Source organism: Dendropsophus ebraccatus, chromosome 5, assembly GCF_027789765.1.
Source record: "Dendropsophus ebraccatus isolate aDenEbr1 chromosome 5, aDenEbr1.pat, whole genome shotgun sequence".
NCBI classification, from domain to species: Eukaryota; Metazoa; Chordata; class Amphibia; order Anura; family Hylidae; genus Dendropsophus; species Dendropsophus ebraccatus.
In genome coordinates this window covers 127,460,561-127,481,090 of record NC_091458.1, presented here as the reverse complement: position 1 = coordinate 127,481,090, position 20,530 = coordinate 127,460,561, and the positions used below count along the sequence as shown (strand labels likewise).

The 20,530-nt window shown below is 47.8% G+C and overlaps 1 protein-coding gene across 1 annotated transcript in view; it reads left to right on the top strand.

Annotated features, from left to right (window-relative positions):
- The first annotated feature begins 218 nt into the window (after positions 1-218).
- The window catches only part of NXN (nucleoredoxin), a 114,600-nt gene continuing 94,288 nt past the window's right edge, over positions 219-20,530 (top strand). Inside the window, exon 1 of the mRNA XM_069971206.1 lies at positions 219-668. Coding sequence (XP_069827307.1) covers positions 339-668 — 330 coding nt within the window. The 5' untranslated portion in view covers positions 219-338. The remainder of the gene's footprint in view (positions 669-20,530) is intronic.

Sequence of the window (20,530 nt, the reverse complement as noted above, 5' to 3'; positions counted from 1 at the left end):
TTCTCACAGACACATTCCAAAAACCTTCCAAGGGCGCACCAGCCCCATATTAAAGGGGCACTCCGGGCACACAGCCCCTCTGCCTGCGGAGTGAGCGGGGAATGTCCATGCATGGCACCCAGGTGGCACTCGCACACAGCGGTCGGCTCTCCTCCCCCGCCCTGTCTCTGCCCCCATACAGCCGGCTCCCTCCGTCGCAGCCAATCGGCGCAGTGCAGCCCGGACTCCGGCGCAGCTCGTGTGGCGCACACGGCTCATCCCCTCCCGGCCGCCGGGGAGCGCGTCTCTGAAGCCCGCAGAGCAGAGCACAGGACGCGGGGCTCCTCTCCGAGCGCAGCATGTCGGGCCCCAGACTACAGGGGGAGAAGCGGGCGGAGGAGTGCGGGGCGCTGCTGGAGCTGCTGGGGGACAAGCTGGTGACGGCGGAGCGGGAGGAGGTGGACGTGCAGGCGCTCGGCTCCCGGGTCTCCCTGCTCGGGCTGCTCTTCGGCTGCGGGATGAGCGCTCCGTGCCTGCAGCTCGTGCCCAGCCTCAGCGACTTCTACTGCAAGACCCGGGAGCGGCTGGAGATCGTCTTCATCTCCTCGGACCCCGACCAGAAGAAATGGCAGCTCTTCCTCAAGGACATGCCCTGGCTGGCACTGCCCTACCAGGAGAAGCACAAGAAGGTGAGGGGGAGGGCTGCCCCGGGCATTGTTACCGCCGAAGGAACGCAGACCCTGTCTACACTTGTAGCCATGGGAAACCGCAGCGGCTGTGCAGGTACTGTGTGCGGCTGTGCCGGTACTGTGTGCGGCTCCCACCCATCTGTATACTGGGAGCCAGGGCTGTGCAGGTACTGTGTGCGGCTCCCACCCATCTCTATACTGGGAGCCAGGGCTGTGCAGGTACTGTGTGCGGCTCCCACCCATCTCTATACTGGGAGCCAGGGCGGTGCAGGTACTGTGTGCGGCTCCCACCCATCTCTATACTGGGAGCCAGGGCTGTGCAGGTACTGTGTGTGGCTCCCACCCATCTCTATACTGGGAGCCAGGGCTGTGCAGGTACTGTGTGCGGCTCCCACCTATCTCTATACTGGGAGCCAGGGCTGTGCAGGTACTGTGTGCGGCTCCCACCCATCTCTATACTGGGAGCCAGGGCTGTGCAGGTACTGTGTGCGGCTCCCACCCATCTCTATACTGGGAGCCAGGGCTGTGCAGGTACTGTGTGCGGCTCCCACCCATCTCTATACTGGGAGCCAGGGCTGTGCAGGTACTGTGTGTGTCTCCCACCCATCTCTATACTGGGAGCCAGGGCTGTGCAGGTACTGTGTGCGGCTCCCACCTATCTCTATACTGGGAGCCGCGGCTGTGCCGGTACTGTGTGCGGCTCCCACGCATCTCTATACTGGGAGCCAGGGCTGTGCCGGTACTGTGTGCGGCTCCCACCCATCTCTATACTGGGAGCCAGGGCTGTGCCGGTACTGTGTGTGGCTCCCACCTATCTGTATACTGGGAGCCAGGGCTGTGCAGGTACTGTGTGCGGCTCCCACCCATCTCTATACTGGGAGCCAGGGCTGTGCAGGTACTGTGTGCGGCTCCCACCCATCTCTATACTGGGAGCCAGGGCTGTGCAGGTACTGTGTGCGGCTCCCACCTATCTCTATACTGGGAGCCAGGGCTGTGCAGGTACTGTGTGCGGCTCCCACCCATCTCTATACTGGGAGCCAGGGCTGTGCCGGTACTGTGTGCGGCTCCCACCTATCTCTATACTGGGAGCCAGGGCTGTGCAGGTACTGTGTGCGGCTCCCACCTATCTCTATACTGGGAGCCGCGGCTGTGCCGGTACTGTGTGCGGCTCCCACCCATCTCTATACTGGGAGCCAGGGCTGTGCAGGTACTGTGTGCGGCTCCCACCTATCTCTATACTGGGAGCCAGGGCTGTGCCGGTACTGTGTGCGGCTCCCACCCATCTCTATACTGGGAGCCAGGGCTGTGCCGGTACTGTGTGCGGCTCCCACCTATCTCTATACTGGGAGCCAGGGCTGTGCAGGTACTGTGTGCGGCTCCCACCTATCTCTATACTGGGAGCCGCGGCTGTGCCGGTACTGTGTGTGTCTTCCACCCATCTCTATACTGGGAGCCAGGGCTGTGCAGATACTGTGTGTGGCTATGCAGGTACTGTGTGCGGCTCCCACCCATCTGTATACTGGGAGCCAGGGCTGTGTCCTCATGAATCATGACTGTGACAGATGGCTGATGCTCTGCAGATTTGGCTTGTATGTGATGTATTGCTGCACTGTGCTTATTTTGTGTATATGGGAGCCCTGGTAGCTAATCCTTCAGGTGGGTCAGTCCAGTGGGCACCGCTCCTCTATGGCATGACTGCTGCCTGGACGGCACTGTGCACTAGTTGGCAATAATGGGCATATCAGGCCAGCGGATACCTTATACCAAGGCTGTCACATCACTTGTTGTTTAGCTACTCATGTTACTGTCTGGACATGGACCAATAGCAGTGACACATGAAGTAGGTGTTACCAGGCCTGTGGGAGAATAGCGCCAGTGGTTGGTATAGAGGGGTGATAGCATGGCTTACCACTGTCACCTCTCCCACTCGTACATCACATCACGATGGGTGGTGGCATCATGTAACCCTTATGCACTAAGCATATTCATTAAGGATACACAATGAGTTATAATGTCTCCAACAGGCTGCTTGTTTCTTCTTGACTGAATTGGATCGACCATGGAAGTCTGATGGAAAGAAACTTCCTGAAGTTGTCAATGGTTCAGGAGTCTATCATGACAGGTGCCACTTGTTATATCTTTATATTGGTTGTCTCCTGCTGATATCTCCCTATAGCACAGGGGGTGCTGAGGATGAAGGTGAGTTTCTTACCTTCATACTCAGCACTGTTTGTGGACATTGTACTCTAATCCATATGCTAATGAGGCAGTTTGGTGCACTGGGGGCCGGGCTACTGCCCTCCATACACTGATCTGCCCCTCTGAATATTTATCTGGTGCTCTGTAGTAATGAGTGCGCCCCCTGGCCCATCATTAGGTCGGCCGGGGCAGATCGGTGCAGTGATGGTGGTGGCCCCGTCCCCTGTGCACCAAACCGCCTTATTAGCATATGGATTAAACTACAACGTACACAAAAAACAAGGCCAAGACTGAAGGTAAGAAAATGATCTTTCTCCTCAGGGAGATGCCAGCAGGTTAGATGCTTTAAACTAGTGTAGAGCGAACCTGTCAATGTTCGAGTTTCCATGACTCCCTATAGCAGTATAAAACTTCTGCAGCCGCAGGGAACCAAACACTGAGGGTTCAGATGATGTTGCTGAACCCAAACATTTTGACAGGTTCTTTCAGCACTGTTTCTATTTAAAGAGACTCTGCCCACAATCTGACCCCCCTCCCCTCCCCCCAAACCACTTGTACCTTCAGATAGCTGCTTTTCATCCAAAATCTGTCCTGGGGTCCGTTTGGCAGGTGATGCAGTTATTGTCCTAAAAAACAACTTTTAAACTTGCAGCCCTGTGCCCAACGGCCGTGGCCTAGATTGTGTATGCATTAGGCTGGCACACCCTCTCTGTCCCTCCTCCCCACCCTCCTCATCATTAGGAATGCTCCAGGCAGATTGTCTCCTATTCCCCACCTGTGGCAGCCTGGCACATGGGCTGGATTGTTAAGGCACCTGTGCAATGTTCAGCATGTAGAAAATGTTCCAGTGCCATTCCTAATGATGAAGAGGGTGGGAAGGAGGGGTGGTGCAAAGTTAGAGCACAGATATTCTAAGCCATGGCCATTAGGCACGTGGCTGCAAGTTTAAAGGTTGTTTTTTAGGACAATAACTGCATCACCTGCTGGACCCCAGGACAGATCTTGGATTAAAAGCAGCTATCTGAAGGTACAAGTGGTTTGGGGGGAGATAAGATTTTGGGTACAGAGTCGCTATAAGCCCTTGAACGTACTGCAGTATTACCATTGAAGTGTATAAGGGAACTATAAATTATTGATTAAAGCGAGACTGTACCCACAATCTTATCTCCCCCCAAACCACTTGTACCTTCAGATAGCTGCTTTTAATCCAAGATCTGTCCTGGGGTCCATTCGGCAGGTGATGCAGTTATTGTCCTTAAAAACAACTTTTAAACATGCAGCCCCGTGCCCAAATGGCATGGCTTGGAATATCTGTGCCCTAACTTTGAACCACCCCTCCGTCCCTCCTCCCCACCCTCTTCATCATTAGGAATGCCACTGGAACATTTTCTACATGCTGAACATTGCACAGGTGCCTTAACAATCCAGCCCATGTGCCGGGCTGACACAGGTGGGGAATAGGAGACAATCTGCAGGAGCATTCCTAATGATGAAGAGGGTGGGGAGGAGGGACAGAGAGGGTGTGCCAGCCTAATGCATACTCAATCTAGGCCACGGCCGTTGGGCACAGGGCTGCAAGTTTAAAAGTTGTTTTTAAGAACAATAACTGCATCCCCTGCTGAACAGACTCCAGGACAGATCTTGGATTAAAAGCAGCTATCCGAAGGTACAAGCGGTTTGGGGGGGGGGAGGGGGGTTCAGATTGTGGGTACAGAGTCGCTTTAAAACATTTTTTCTAATAGCTCCTGTACATATCCTTTAAGCCCCTCTACCTCCTGCCCAGTCTGACATTGAGTGTATATGCAGCTGACTAAAGACAGGTGCTGATTTGACTCTCTGATGCTTCGAAAGTATCAGACGTGTCCTATTTATTAGAGTAGGCCATACACGATACTTGCTGGACATCGGATGGTTGTGACAGTCTTGCCTGACACCCTGCATGCTCCGTGTCATATTGAGTATGTACCACCTTTGATGCCATAATATTTAAAGCACCTGCATTAGGACTTTATGTTCAGTGCTGTCATAGTGAAGACCCAGACGCTTAATATACAGTAAGCTGTGACTGAAGCCGCCAACAATGGGGCAATCTGTAATCCTGGCTATTCCCACAGGAGCCCGCTATGTCTTACAGATGGCTTTCAATATACTTTGAAATTCTTACCATTTTCTGTTTAACCTCTAAGATGCTCTGGTTAATGCTTGTTGTGGGATCTGGGAAACATGGATACAGCCTATGTTTTTCAGGCAACTTTTTCACCCATTGGTATTCAGATGCCGAAAGATCAGATTTGAGCGTTCTTAAGTTGCGCTCATCTCTATGAGCTTAATTGGTGTTGCACAGTAAACCTCATTAAAGAAAAAAAAAATTACAATGCCAATGCCAGAATTGTTTTTTTTTTTTTTTTTTTTTTTTTAACTGCCCTATTAAAGGAGAAGTCTGGCAAATTTTTTTTTATTAAAGTATTGTATTGCCCCCTAAAAGTTATACAAATCACCAATATGCACTTATTACGGGAAATGCTTATAACTTGCTTTTTTCCCTGCACTGCTTTACTACTGCATCAAGGCTTCACTTCCTGGATAAAATGGTGATGTCACTTCCTGGATAAAATGGTGATGTCACTTCCTGGATAACATGGTGATGTTACTTCCTGGATAAAATGGTGATGTCACGACTTGACTCCCTGAGCTGTGTGGCTGTGGCTGCTGGAGAGGATGATGGCAGGGGGATGCTCAGTGTGCCTCCAGTGCCCTGTGTCCCTCAGTGTCTCCCTGCCATCATCCTCTCCAGCAGCCACAGCCCGCACAGCTCTGGGAGTCGGCTCGTGACATCATCATTTTATCCAGGAAGTGAAGCCTTGATGCAGTAGTAAGTGCAGGGAAAAAAGCACTTTATAAGCATTTGCTGTAATAAGTGTATATTGGTGATTTGTATAACTTACAATACAATACTTTAATAAAATTTTTTACCAGACTTCTCCTTTAAAGGGGTAGTGCGGCGCTAATAAATTATTCACACAATAACACATATTACAAAGTTATACAACTTTGTAATGTATGTTATGTCTGTGAATCGCCCCCTTCCCTGTGTCCCCCCGCATGTGTGCTCGAAAGTGTTGGTGCATTATACATTACCTGATCCGTGTCGCGCCCCTCCCGCCATCTGGTGCCGAAACGTCATCTACGGCCCGCCGGCCGAAGCTCTCCGATCTTCGCGAATGCTGGCCGCCCTCTGCCGCGTCATCAGATGCTCACTCGCGATTGGCTGAGCATAACTGTGCTTGGCCAATCACGGCTGAGTGGCTGATGACGCGGCAGAGGGCGGCCGGCACTAGGGGAGATCGGAGAACTTCGGCCGGCGGGCCGAAGATGACGTTGTGGCACAAGATGGCGGACGGGCGCGACACTGATCATGTAATGTATAATGCACCAAAACGTCCGGGTACACGTGCGGGGGTGGGGGGACACAGGGAAGGGGGTGATTCACAGACATAACATACATTAAAAAGTTGCATACCTTTTGTAATGTGTGTTATTCTGTGAATAATTTATTAGCGCCGCACTACCCCTTTAAAGAAAAAAAGAAATTACTAAGTGGTACAGTGTATTGTATGGTTTCTTGTCCGTCAACTAAATTTGGCTCATTTGTTTCATTACAGTCTATGAAGTGTACTCATCAGATGTTCTGCTGGCCACAGAGTGGAGTGCAGTGTCCCCAGCTGTATCTTGAGATTGCAGCAGGTCTCACTCATGAGCCCCTGTGCATTCAGTAACTTTTGACATGTTAAAAGTTACTGCAAATGACTGGGACGCTTAAACTAAATGTATACTTTGTGGTATAAAAAGATCCCGCTTATTATTATGAATAGAGCCCAGGGTCAGCGTGTGACCCGCGGCTCTATTCATTCCTATGGAGCAACGGAAAGAGCCAACTATGCTGGAAGAGCGCTTTACTCGGCTCTTTCCATCGTTCCATAGAAATGAATAGAGCCGCAGGTCACGTGCTGACCCGGGCTGTATTCATAACAGAGCCGGCAGGGTCTGATACGGAGATCGCCGGGGGGTTCAGGGGTTGGACCCCTCATGATCTCCTAATTTTTCCTGGAATACCCCTTTAAAGGGAAAAAAATTATCACCTATTCTCAGAATAGGAAGTAACCAACTCAGTGGTTCCCATTGAGAATGAATGGAGTTGCGGTGAGGCAGGATCCCATTCTAGAGATCACAGAGGTTACCAGTATTCTCTATCCTGAGGACAGGATATTAATAGACTGAGTTTAGTCTTCTAGTAATAAAATTCAGTCTGTTTTCAGTAAATATCATTTTTTTTGTGGGAACCAATTGCATTCTACAGGTTACAGCAGCCTTTATTCTGCTGAGGGGCCATATTTTCTGCAGTGTTTTGTATTTTTCCTGCCGGAAATGCGGGCACTTCCGATCGTATTTAGCAGTCGCCAGTTCTGCAGTTTTTTTTAATATGATAATTAAAGAGGCTCCAAGCCGGAGCGTCGGTGTAATAGAAGTCTCTGCAGCTTGGCACACGGGGAGGTGTGTAATTTTGCTTACAGAGGTTTTCCATTCTCTGACAGAAAGGGAAGCTGCTTTTCCCTGTGTGCCCTTAGAAAAACATTACTTTTATTCAGATTTCACTTCTTCACTAAGAATGAGGGAGTTTCTCCTACATCTTCCAAAACTGCAGCGCTGTGATTTTTCCCTCTGGAATATGTAATGCATTTTGTTAATAGAGCCGCCCTTTTTTCCCACCATACATGATTCAGAATGGCGATCATTGGTAGTATATAAATGCATATATACTGTAGGTTTCCAGTGGTGGGAATAAAAAAAACAGGGCAGCGTGGATTGTGGTGATGTTTTGTGGGATGTTTTGCTTAGTTTATCGTTAGGGATTAGAACAAGAAGTATATACATCTCAGGACTCACTCACTACTGATAGTTATCATACACAGAAGGTTGCATTAAGCTGTTTAGATTCTTCTTGGGATAGATGGGGATTCTTTGTAGAGATGACGTTGTGGTTGTAATCACATACTTAAGAGTAGGGAATAATTATTGATCCATGGAGGTCTGACTAATGGGACCCCCAACAATCATGAGAACAGAGGTCAGCTCTCCCCAGAGTGAATGGAGCAGCAGTGCACATGCTTGGTCACCTCTCTATGGAACATTGGCGTAGCCCCATAGTATTAACCTTTGATTTCCCATACCCATACTGATCGTGAGAATGAGCTGGGGGAAGCAATTGCTAAGTGCGGTCTTCTCCTTGCTCTGTTTCATTTGATGTAAGTTTATGGACCTGACTCTTTCATTGACACAGTGTAGGGAGTGGACCGCACTGCAGCACGGTCCTTTCCTCCTCGTTCTCACAATTGATACGGGTCTGAACATTGAGACCCAGACTGATAAAAACTTTTGACGTGTCTCTCTCTATGACATGTCAAAAATTTTTCAAACAACATTGACACTTTAAGATGCAGAGCCCATTTTTCAAATCTGACCTGAATCGCAAGTGATTCTGGGATGACAAAGTGACCAAAATAAATGTCCTCGATTGTGAAGTGATACTGGATCCACCACCACTTTTAAACCAATAGTATCGCCACTTGATGTGAGTAAGGGTCCATTTACACAGAGATTATCTGACAGATTATCTGCCAAAGATTTGAATCCAGGAATGGATTTGAAAAGAGGAGAAATCTCAGTCTTTCCTTTATGACCTGATCTCTGTTTATAGTCTGTTCCTGTTTTTGGTTTCAAATCTTTGGCAGATAATCTGTGAGATAATCTTTCTGTGTTAATGGACCCTAAGGGTACTATTACACCAACAGATCTGACGAAAGATTATCTGCCAAAGATTTGAAGCCAAACCCAGGAACAGACTATAGACAGAGATCAGGTCATAAAGGAAAGACTGGATTTCTCCTCTTTTCAAATCCACTCCTGGTTTTGGCTTTAAATCTTTGGCAGATAATCTGTCGTCAGATCTGTTGGTGTAATAGTACCCTAAGGGTCCATTTACACAGAGATTATCTGACAGATTATCTGCCAAAGATTTGAATCCAGGAATGGATTTGAAAAGAGGAGAAATCTCAGTCTTTCCTTTATGACCTGATCTCTGTTTATAGTCTGTTCCTGTTTTTGGTTTCAAATCTTTGGCAGATAATCTGTGAGATAATCTTTCTGTGTTAATGGACCCTAAGTCTGTCCTGGTTGTCTTTTAAAATGTGCCTGGTGCCCTGGTAAGGGTAAAAAATGATCTTTTAGGTTACAAACCCACTTGGCGGGTCTGCAGCGAGTCTCCATGCTGCGTTTTTGCAGCGAGACTCGCTGCAGATCCCGGCCCTATACTTTTAATGGCAGACAAACACGCAGCAGGGATGTACATCCCTGCTGCGAGTTTGTCTGCAGCCCACCCCATTAACCCCCCGGCCGCCGGAGCTGATACTTCACCTGATCCCGGCTCCGGCGGTTCCCGATGTCTTCAGCAAGCCGGAGCGGGGACCAGGTGAAGTATATGCTCCAGCCAGCCGCCCGCAGCCCCGGCCGCCCGATCGCCCCCCCGCAGCCCCGGCCGCCCGCAGCCCCGGCCGCCCGATCGCCCCCCCCGCAGCCCCGGCCGCCCGATCGCCCCCCCCCCCGCAGCCCCGGCCGCCCGATGGCCCCCCCCCCCCCGCAGCCCCGGCCGCCCGATCGCCCCCCCCGCAGCCCCGGCCCCCCGCAGGCCGCAGCCAGCCGCCCGCAGCCCCGACCGCCCGCAGCCCCGGCCGCCCGATCGCCTCCCCCGCAGCCCCGGCCGCCCGATCGCCCCCCCCCCGCAGCCCCGGCCGCCCGATCGCCCCGGCCGCCCGATCGCCCCCCCCCCCCCGCAGCCCCGGCCGCCCGATCGCCCCCCCCCCCGCAGCCCCGGCCGCCCGATCGCCCCCCCCCGCAGCCCCGGCCGCCCGATCGCCCCCCCCCCCGCAGCACCGATCGCACGCCCCCCCCCCCCCCCCGAAGCACCGATTGCACGCCCCCCCCCCGATCGAGCGGCCGGGGCTGCAGGGGGGCGTGTAAGCGATCGGTGCTGCGGGGGGGCGATCGGGCGGCCGGGGCTGCAGGGGGGCGTGTAAGCGATCGCTGCTGCGGGGGGGGGGGGCGATCGGGCGGCCGGGGCTGCGGGGGGGCGATCGGGCGGCCGGGGCTGCGGGCGGCTGGCTGGAGCATATACTTCACCTGGTCCCCGCTCCGGCTTGCTGAAGACATCGGGAACCGCCGGGATCAGGTGAAGTATCAGCTCCGGCGGCCGGGGGGTTAATGGGGCGGGCTGCAGACAAACTCGCAGCAGGGATGTACATCCCTGCTGCGTGTTTGTCTGCCATTAAAAGTATAGGGCCGGGATCTGCAGCGAGTCTCGCTGCAGAAACGCAGCATGGAGACTCGCTGCAGACCCGCCAAGTGGGTTTGTAACCTTAATCTGCAGCATCTGAGTCAATGAGGCGTGGCCTTTATCCGAACCAAGGCATCAACCAACAAAGACAGACTTATGCCCCTATTCCTCGAGTCGTTTGGAGGAGCAAACGAGCGCCATTAGCGCTCGTTTGCTCCTCGTTCCCCGCTCGCTGCCGCCGCTATTCAACGCGGCTGCAGCGAGCGGGTGAGTGCGGGAGGGGCGGCGGGGAGCTGCTGGGGGGGCTGCCCGGGGGATCGCTGATCGTCCGGACAGCCCATAGGATATAGCAGCGCCTGCTGCCGATGCTCCTATTCAACGGAGCGACGGCAGCAGATCGTGCTATATCAGTCGTTTGTTTTTCAACATGTTGAAAAACAAGCGACTGCAACGATCAGCCGACATGAACGATGTCGGCTGATCATTGCACTCTATTCCACGGGACGAATATCGTTCGTAGCGGACGATATCGGCCGAATACGAACGATATTGCTCCTCTAAACGACCCGTGGAATAGGGCCTTTAGGGCCCTATTACACCAAAAGATGACTGACAGATTATCTGACAGATTTTTTTTCAGCCAAAGCCAGGAACGGACTATAAACAGAGAACAGGTCATAGAGGAAAGACTGAGATTTCTCCTCTTTTCAAATCCATTCCTGGCTTTGGCTGAAAAAAATCTGTCAGACATCTTTTGGTGTAATAGGGCCCTTACTGTCATCAAGTGGATGATAACAGAGGCGTGGGAGGGTGGGTTGGTGGATACAGAATCTCTTTAAAGATCAATATGTATTCTGCATCACAGCAGACTTAAGGTTTGAATGCTAAGCCAAACAGGTACTGGGTTTATACAGCGTCATGAAGGTTACCTTTAAGTGAGCCAAATAACCTGCGGTTTTCCTTCAGTATGCTGTCAGTGACACATGTGGCTACTGGGCCAAAATGTATTGTTTATACAGGGGAGGTTTGTTAGCTGGTGTTTCTGACATGTGTTATGCAGTGTAAAACAAAGTTTACTTTTTGCTCCGCTATACCCCCATAGTTTACCATCAGCTGGTGTCCTTAGACATGTGTGGTCAGTAAATACTGGCGTGTCTACTGCAATAACTTGGTGACACTGGCAGGACAGTGCTTGTCACAGGTGTCTGTTTAACAAAGGTTACACAGATTTAAAAAAGGTTACATATTAGGGTTGAAAAAAGACTCATGTCCATCAATTTTAACTAAGGGGTATAAACAACATACACAAAATCGCCTAATTTACATTAAACCATGAAAACAAAGGCATCAGGCATGTTGAAATCCAACAACCCCATCCTTCTTTCCAAAACATCTGCCATTATGGGATAACGGAAATACCCCTATATGCATTAGGTTAGTCATTTGGCGGGCTTGGCTGACATTAATGTGTATGGCTACCTTAAAGGGGTATTCCAATTTTATTAAAAATATTCTAAGTACAACATACAAAAAAAACCAAATTGAACATACTTCTTGAAGTCCAGCACCAGTGTTCCAGTCTGTCCCCCTGATCATGTGATCTCCCCACTCTGCTCCTGACTTCTCGCTCTAGGTTCACTCATCTCTAATGCTAATGTATATGCTCTGTTGCAAAGGCCTGGGGCATCAATTGAACCTGGAAATGATGCGAGTAGCACCTAAGCTAACCTTGATGGCAGACTAGTCTTAAAATTTTAATGTAATATTCGGTTTCTGTGGTAGATGGTTAGGCCCTATTCACCTGTCCTCATTTGCGGCCCCATACACACATCCCATGATCCCTACTGCAAAAAATTCCTCCAGGGATCCCTATGGGATCTCTATTTTTGTGAATGTGACCTGCAAAATACGGATTCCACACTTTTTCATTTTTGCAGATCATCAAAAAATACGGATGCAATACTGATTTTAATACGGATGGAAATTTGCAGATTGCTAATGGGAAATATACTGATGTGCGAATAGACCCTTAGATCGTAGACATATAGTACAAAAGTAATGTTAAAGGGGTACTCCAGTGTGGGTGCACTTTTTTACTGGGACCGGGGAGGAGGTGGCTTAGGAAAAAGACGTCCACTAACCTCCCCGGTTCCAGCGGCGAGTCGCGCATCACGGCGCTACGGTGCCCGGTTCCCGGCCGCTTCCGGGTGTCTGACGCGGGCCAGAGACTTCTCAGGTCCGCTCAGCCACTCAGTGAAAGAGGTGGGATCCGTTTCAAGTCCCATCAGATCCCACCACCTTCACTGACTGGCTGAGCGGACCTGATTTGCCACGTCTCGGGCCGAGGAAACGGCCGGGCACTGGAGCGCCGCAATGCGGGACCCGCCGCTGGAGCTGGGGAGGTGAGTGGACATCTTTTTCCTCGGCCACCTTCTCCCCGGCCCCAGTAAAAAAGTGCCCCCACACTGGAGTACCCCTTTAATAGAGGTAACAGAAGTTACGGCCGATAATTGTCTTGTGTAATACAATACAACGATCAGCCGCCATCATTGTCGTTTGTCTTTCATGCTGAAAGACAAACGACTATGATAGCAGCAAACTGCTGAGGTCACTCTGTGGAATAGGACTACCGCCATCTTCCATGGGCTGCACAAACGATCTAGCGATCGCCTGGGCAGCCCTGTCCGCATGACGCATGTAATAGTCGGCAGCGAGTGGGCAACAAGGAGCAAAGAAGTGCTGACTGCACTTGTTTGCTCCTCTCCATCGCCCTGTGTAATAGGGGCTTTACTGAATGTATTTATGCAAGCTTGAATTAAAAGGTCTTGCCCTTTTGCCCTTATAGACATTATGACATAGGTCACGTGACCAATGAATCTTTGCCAGGCATGTGGAGTTTATATATATATATATATATATATATATATATATATATATATATATATATATATAAAAATCTGTGCATCACATTTTTTTTTATATTTAATCTTGAAGTAGATTTCCATTTAGTGTTGTGCGGGATGTGTAGATTATTATGCATCATTGCTTACAGCTCTTCTGCAGAATGACACCATCACCATGCCACTGTGCTAAAATATGTGAAATATGCAAAATGCCTATTTATCTTGGCAAATGCGTTGCCTTTTAAGATGACAGAATTGACAGTATCATTAGTAAAACAAGGAAAGTCAATGAATTATTTAGCCACAGATGGAAATAACATTCCCGGTTAGTTGGTATGTAAGAGTGGATGCTAACTGATATTTATCATGGTTTAGAAGCAGTATGGGATTTTACAACCAATTTTTATTATTTATTTATTATAAGCAAATAGTCTGGATGAAAATGCAATATCTATTTGTTTCTACAGCTCCTATGCAGACCTTTGTGTTCCATAGAATATAGACAATATAAAGTTATCCCCTATCCACAGGACTGTGGTTTAGTGAACGGTGGGGTTTGGAATCACCTTAGGGGGCATTCACACGTCCGCAAATTTGCGGACGTTATGGACAGGGAAGGAATGTCAAGGATTCATTCCCCGCATGGCATGATGTGTCAGTATCATACTGGCAGCGCATAATCTCCTTGAATCGCCGCTGCACTATAGCGACAGAGCCGTAGTGTTTCAAAGAGTTTCCCTGCTGCCCGCTTAATGCTGACACATCATGCCGGGCAGGGAATGAATCCTTGACATTTCTTCCCCGTCCGTAACATACACAAATTTGCAGACCCGTGAATGCCCCCTTAAAGCAGTGCTTCAGTGATGTCTGGGCCTCACCAGACTGACCAGGAGGATGCCGGGGCCTAACCATCTGTGGTGGAAGTCCATGCAAAAAAAAAAAACATTGCTCAGCCTACCCTTAAAGCGACTCTACCAGTACCTTGCTTCCCCCTAACTGCTGTCACCGCGTTTCAGAGGTACTCACGCTGTTCCTGGTTTGGGGGTAGGCCCATCTCCCAGTGCCGGTATTTAGAAGAAAAATTATTTATTTCTGTGCGGCAGGGCAGGTAGTCAAACTTTTGTGGCCCAGACCATCAATGACCTAGGCCTGCGAGCCCAGGGGCGTTCTGAAAGTGAAGGGAGGCAGGGAGAGAGACGCCACAGGCCTAGGGCATGAATGCTCTAGGCCACACCTGTTTGACTGCCCGCCCCACAGCATTGATAAAAGTTGTTTTTTTTAATCTAAATACCAACACCGGGAGACAGGCCGACCCCCCGCGGTAAGGTGCCGGTACAGAGTCGTTTTAAATTGTTGCCTAAACTGTATAAAACATTAAAAAGTCACTGTCGTATTTTTTATTTTTTTGCAGAGATCAATAGTCCAGGCGATTTTAAGAAACTTTGTAATTGGGTTTATAGCCAAATATGCCATTATCTCCATTTAAAAGGCCCTTTCCCAGGTCCTCCCCTCCCTCCTCTTTTCCATCCACTGCAAAAAATCAATTGTGACTTGTTGCATCAGACGTACCCAGTCTGTTCTAGGGAGGAGGGAGGAGGGAGTTAGCCGACAGCAGAAAGCAGATAACAGAGGATTACAGGCACAGAGCTAGGTGAACACGCTGTAATCATAGCTCAGAGAGGTCAATGCTGACTGTCAGAGGAGATAAAGGGTGAGGTATTTATGTAATCATAGCTCAGAGAGGTCAATGCTGACTGTCAGAGGAGATAAAGGGTGAGGTATTTGTAGATTAACTCTTTGTTGTCCTGTTTTGGTGTTTTATTTAGCTCTCTCCATAGAACAATGAAGACAGGGGGGAGAGCTTCAAACTGCTTTTTCATGATAAAAATACATTTTTCGGCTAATAAACCCAATTACAAAGTTTCTTAAAATCGCCTGGACTATTGATTTCTGCAAAAAATTTTCATGACAGTGACACTTTAAAATTACTTCAAAATGAGTCAATAATATTCCTAAACCAGAGATTGTTGCAACCAAGGACCGGAATGTGCAGTTTATAGTTACTTTAGTAAAATCTGCCCCTATCTGTGCCTTACCAGCAACTAGGGGGCGCCTCACAGTTTTAGAAGCACTACCCTAGAGAATGAGTGGGTAGATAGCTGCGCATGCTTGGTGCTCTTAATTTATTCAGGGGGCAATTTTCTTCTGTTCTCATATGTATAATGTCAGTAAGTAGGAGGTGAAGGGAAAGGGTATAACTAACACCAGTACACAGGCTTTGTATACTGTAATCATATAGCCCATCATACGTGCTGTAGACCCATAGTGATAGAACTGCTTTTTCTTTCTGTAGACGTAGCTCCAGTGATGCAGATGACATTGTAGCTATAGCATTGTGAAATGTGCTTCACCATGGCTACTGTACACGGCCTTTGTTTACACTGGAGAGGCCTTCTAGACACGAAGGAAATTCCAAATATGTGACAGAATATGTGAACACGGAATTCTAGTTCCCAAACGTTAAGACAGGAGGTAATCCCAATGCATGGTTTCTTTTTGTTCCTATAGAAGTACGGCAAAATAAGAATGAAGAGATCTGGCTATCTGTGTAACATAAATCTTTCTTGTACAGATAGCCATTCTGTAATTTCCGTCAATCGTTCTTTTATGTAGACAAGTCAGTGTAACACTTAGAGATGAGCGAACCGGGTTCGGGTTCGAGTTGATCCGAACCCGAACTTTCGGCATCTGATTAGCGGTGGCTGCTGAACTTGGATAAAGCCCTAAGGCTATGTGGAAATCATGGATATAGTCATTGGCTGTATCCATGTGTTCCAGGCAACCTTAGAGCTTTATCCAAGTTCAGCAGCCCCCGCTAATCAAATGCCGAAAGTTCGGGTTCGGATGGACTCGAACCCGAACCCGGTTCGCTCATCTCTACACTTAAAGGGAACCTGTCACCCCCCCGTGCCGGGGTGACAGGCTCCCGACCCTGTTAGAGCCCCCTATACTCACCTAATCCCGCCGGGTCCCGCTTCTGGAGGTGGTCGGGTGATGAAGATCTCAGCCGCTGCAGCCCGGCGCGCGCGCTGAGAGATGAGTCCTACACCCATAGAGAATGACAGGAGAGTCCAGCGCTCCGTCATTCTCTATGAGCGTTGGACTCATCTTTCAGCGCACGCGCGCCGGGCTGCAGCAGCTGAGATCTTCATCACCCGACCGCCTCCAGAAGCGGGACCCGGCGGGATTAGGTGAGTATAGGGGGCTCTAACGGGGGGTCGGGAGCCTGTCACCCCGGCACGGGGGGTGACAGGTTCCCTTTAATGGGTTGTTGTTAAATAGATGTAACAGATTGTGGTTGAATTCTGTTGCCACATCACGGTTTCTATGCTGCTGCATTGTAAGTGCTTCCAAAGGCCTCATTCACACTTTGCAGTAATGTTTTAATGTTTTCCAGAACTCCCTAGGGCTGCATCTTCATCTGCATCTGCTTCTTCAGCCATCAGTAATCAAATACAGAGCGTTCAGATTTGGACATGTGTCTCGAGGTTTGCTGGACATGTGAATAGGGCCTAACACTGTAGAAAAGGCTTAGTAGCTGTTTTTACATTAGGTTTTTACAAGCTTCTGGATTGTGATGATTTTTTTTTTGTCTCCGTTACAGCAAAACCAACTCTTTTCTTGCTAAAGATTGATATAGATTATACATTCAAATAGGTATGCAGCCTGATCCCAAGCTGAGAATACTCATTGGTAACTGTAAGAATTTGTGCCTGGTTTATAATGAAATTTTCTAAGTCTACAGCAAATGTGAAGGTGGTATTTTGCTGCGGCAAGGTGCTGGATAAGCTTAATAATAATATATACTTTTTTTTTTGAGAATTCTTTTTAGCTTGCATATGACTATAGAAAAGTGATAATAAAGAATGAAAAACTTTATTTTTTATAGTATCACTCTAAGCTCATCATCTGTCAACAGGGTAACTGCTGAGTGTCTGATGTACCCTCTAGCTGGGAACTATACAGATCATGAATGGAGCTGTGGTTGGTCACGCACGCCTGCTGCTCTGTTCAGCTTTGTAGAACTGTGGTTATGTTCTGCTTTCCGCCAGAGTTTAAATGTAGTAACAATATGCAAAATACCTTAGACCACTCATCTTGGCTCCACCATAATGCACAATATACAGGCAATCCAGCTCCAAAAAACACCATTCTAGGCTTGACTGATGCCCTCTTAAAGGAGAATTCCAGCGAATATGTTTCTAAAAGTATTGTATTACCCCCCAAAAGTTATACAAATGACCATTATACACTTTACGGGAAATGCTTATAAAGTGCTTTTTCCTTGCACTTACTACTGCATCAAGGCTTCACTTCCTGGATAAAACGGTGAGGTCATAACCCAGAGCTGCTGAGGATGATGGCAAGAGGGATGCTCAGTGTCCCTCCAGTGCCCTGTGTCCCCCTGCCATCATCCTCTCCAGCAGCCACAGCCCGCACAGCTCTGGGAGTCGGGTCGTGACATCACCATAAGTAAAAGCAAGGAAAAAAGCACTTTGTGCATTTCCCGTAATAATTGTATATTGGTGATTTGTATAACTTTTGTGGGTCAATACATTACTTTGATAAACATTTTCGCCGGACTTCTCCCTTAAGTCTGTTTCGTATGTCCTGCATTGAATCACGCTCTCTCCATACTTTTACACGCCCCCATAATGCTATGCCCCCCCCAATTACCCATTTGCCTACAGATTAGGCTTCCATCACCAGAAAGTTGCCCAGGAACTGCAACATTTTGCAGATGCACATTGGGAGCAACAATGATAAATCTCTCCCCCCCCCCCCCCCTCCTTGTTTTTTTACATTTTTTAAGTGACAAGAGTTGCAATGTACACACTAATAAAAATCCAGAGTCATGCAATTTCACTTTAAAATGCACTTACCTATTGTTAGGAATTGCCATTAGGCAGAGAGGAGCTGTAAATTCTTGTTCCATCAGCTCCACCATTCTGTGACTAAGGCCTTTTTACTGTCAGCCTGGTAACACAAGCCTGTTGGTGTCGTATAATTAGGCCAGTACTGTCCACACCTAGGAAATTGTCTGGCAGTGTGCACATACAGTGGTGCCACCTTCAGATGTTCCTCTGTTTACTGAAGAGTCCTCTGGATATTTTGGAAAAGTAATGTTTTAAAAATTAAAAGTAGTTTTCCACGTGACTTCATGATGCGCAGTAAATATGCAGAATTAAACTCACACTTCTTCATGCTTCTGCCAGGCAGCTCTTTTCTGTGCGGGAAAGCCTGGGAGCTCCCCTGAGATTCCTGTAGACCAGTCATGTGGGAGAATTGTAGGGTACAGTCACACGTTGGATAATAATCAGACATGTGTTTTTGTGGCAGAAATCCAAGTCTTTATGCAACAGATCTGCAGTTTAAACATCTCTGGAACCCTCACTTATTTGCTGTGCTTTTTTATGCAGTATCCATGAATCAGTCAATAAGCACTGAAAATTTTTAGTGCATGTGAACCAGACTGCAGAAATCCCATTCAATGGCCAAGTCACATTGTCATCAGATTGATTTCAATGCCGAATCTGTGACAAGTCAAATCTAATGCTGCGTTTACACGGAACGATTATCGTTCGAATTTTCGCAATAACGATCGCATTAGAGCGATAATCGTTCCGTGTAAACACAGCAAATGATCAAGCGATGAGCGAGAAATTGTTCATTTTGATCTTTCAACATGTTATCAAATCGTCATTCGTCGTTCCCAAAATATTTGCAGATCGCTTCGTGTAAATAGTCTTTCAAAGATTCACCCTATGTAAAAGATGGGCTTAAGCGATCTTAAAAACGATCGCAATAACAATTTTCTAACTTTTTCTAACGACTTATCCGTCTAAACGCTGATCGGTATAAAAACCAAATTCTTGCTTTAAAATCGTTAAATGATCGATTGGACGGATTATCACTTCGTGCCCTATTACACGGGACGATTATCATGCGAAAAATCGTTATATCGTTTGAATCTAAAGGATAATCGTTCTGCGTAATTGCAGGCATTAATCGAAAAATCGTTTGTATGTCGTTGATCTTTGATTTAAATCTGAACCTAAAATTATCGTTAATTGTTCGTTGTAATTCCACATTCGTTTGCTCAAGTTCCGCATTTTTTCACTACTTGTTCAGTGTAATTGCACATTGTTCATTGTTTTGCTAGAATCAGACTGAAGAAACGATCGTAGTAATGATTGCAATAACGATCATAGTAACGATCGTAACTAACGACCATCGTTCTGTGTAATATGGTGAACGATCTTAGGTTAACGATAAACAATTTCGTTTGCGATCGTTTATCGTTAGTCGTGAAAAATCGATCTGTGTAATAGGACCCTTACCCATGTAAATTTAGCCTTAAAGTGTATTTTTAAATATGATTAGGCTTTTTAGAGATAAAATCAGGTGCAGATAGAGCTACAGTATATACAATGCTTTTTGAACATGATAAAAGATAAATTGTACATAGGACAGTGATGCCTCAATAACCTTTAAAGTTGTCATCTTTGGACTTCACAGTTCCCTCTAGCGTCTCTTCCTTCTCACACATAGTTGACTTTGGAATCCACAGATCAGCTTTTAGTTCTCGTACTGTTAGTCACCTTCTTTGTTGCTTGCAGCATGTACAAGTTCAACACTCTCGGTTGTTCAGCTTCTTGCCGGCCGTCCAGAAGGTGGATCATATTCTCAGCTCTCTTAAAAGGGTTTGTGCACTTATTGCATAGTTATTGAAAGCCTTCTGCATCGCCTTAATAATTTTCACAGCGGAATGTTCAAGCTTAAAGGGATTATTTGGAAAGCAGAAAAAGTCCTAGCTGTTCTGTTTTCCGGTGGTCTACTTCCTCACATTGGCTTTCTGTAGCATACCGTGTACCTGCCCCTCTCTTGTCTGCCAAGGTACACTTTCAAGACCATGAGTAAAAGGAATTCAAGCATCAGGGAGCAGAACAGGGTACACAATTTCTGCTCCCTGGATATCTTCTTTAACAAAAAGTGGAAAGGCAGTGTTTTAAAGGGCAACTAATAAATAAAAATTCACAAAAAACATAAAGGTGCACTCACCAATCCTCCACTGATTGTTTTACATCTTCCTTGCTTTTTTTACGCTGCTCCTAGCCCCAGGTTAAAACTTTTACAAATGATCACAGTTTTACATCATGGCACCCAGACGGAAAACTGCATCTCCCAGCATGCATTGCACCTCAGAGCTAACTGCCACGTACCTGTCTTGTAGTATCTGCCCACCACTGGTTCGATCTGTTTCTGCTTTGCACTGTAAACACAGGATCTACCTATCTATTCATCTACATAGT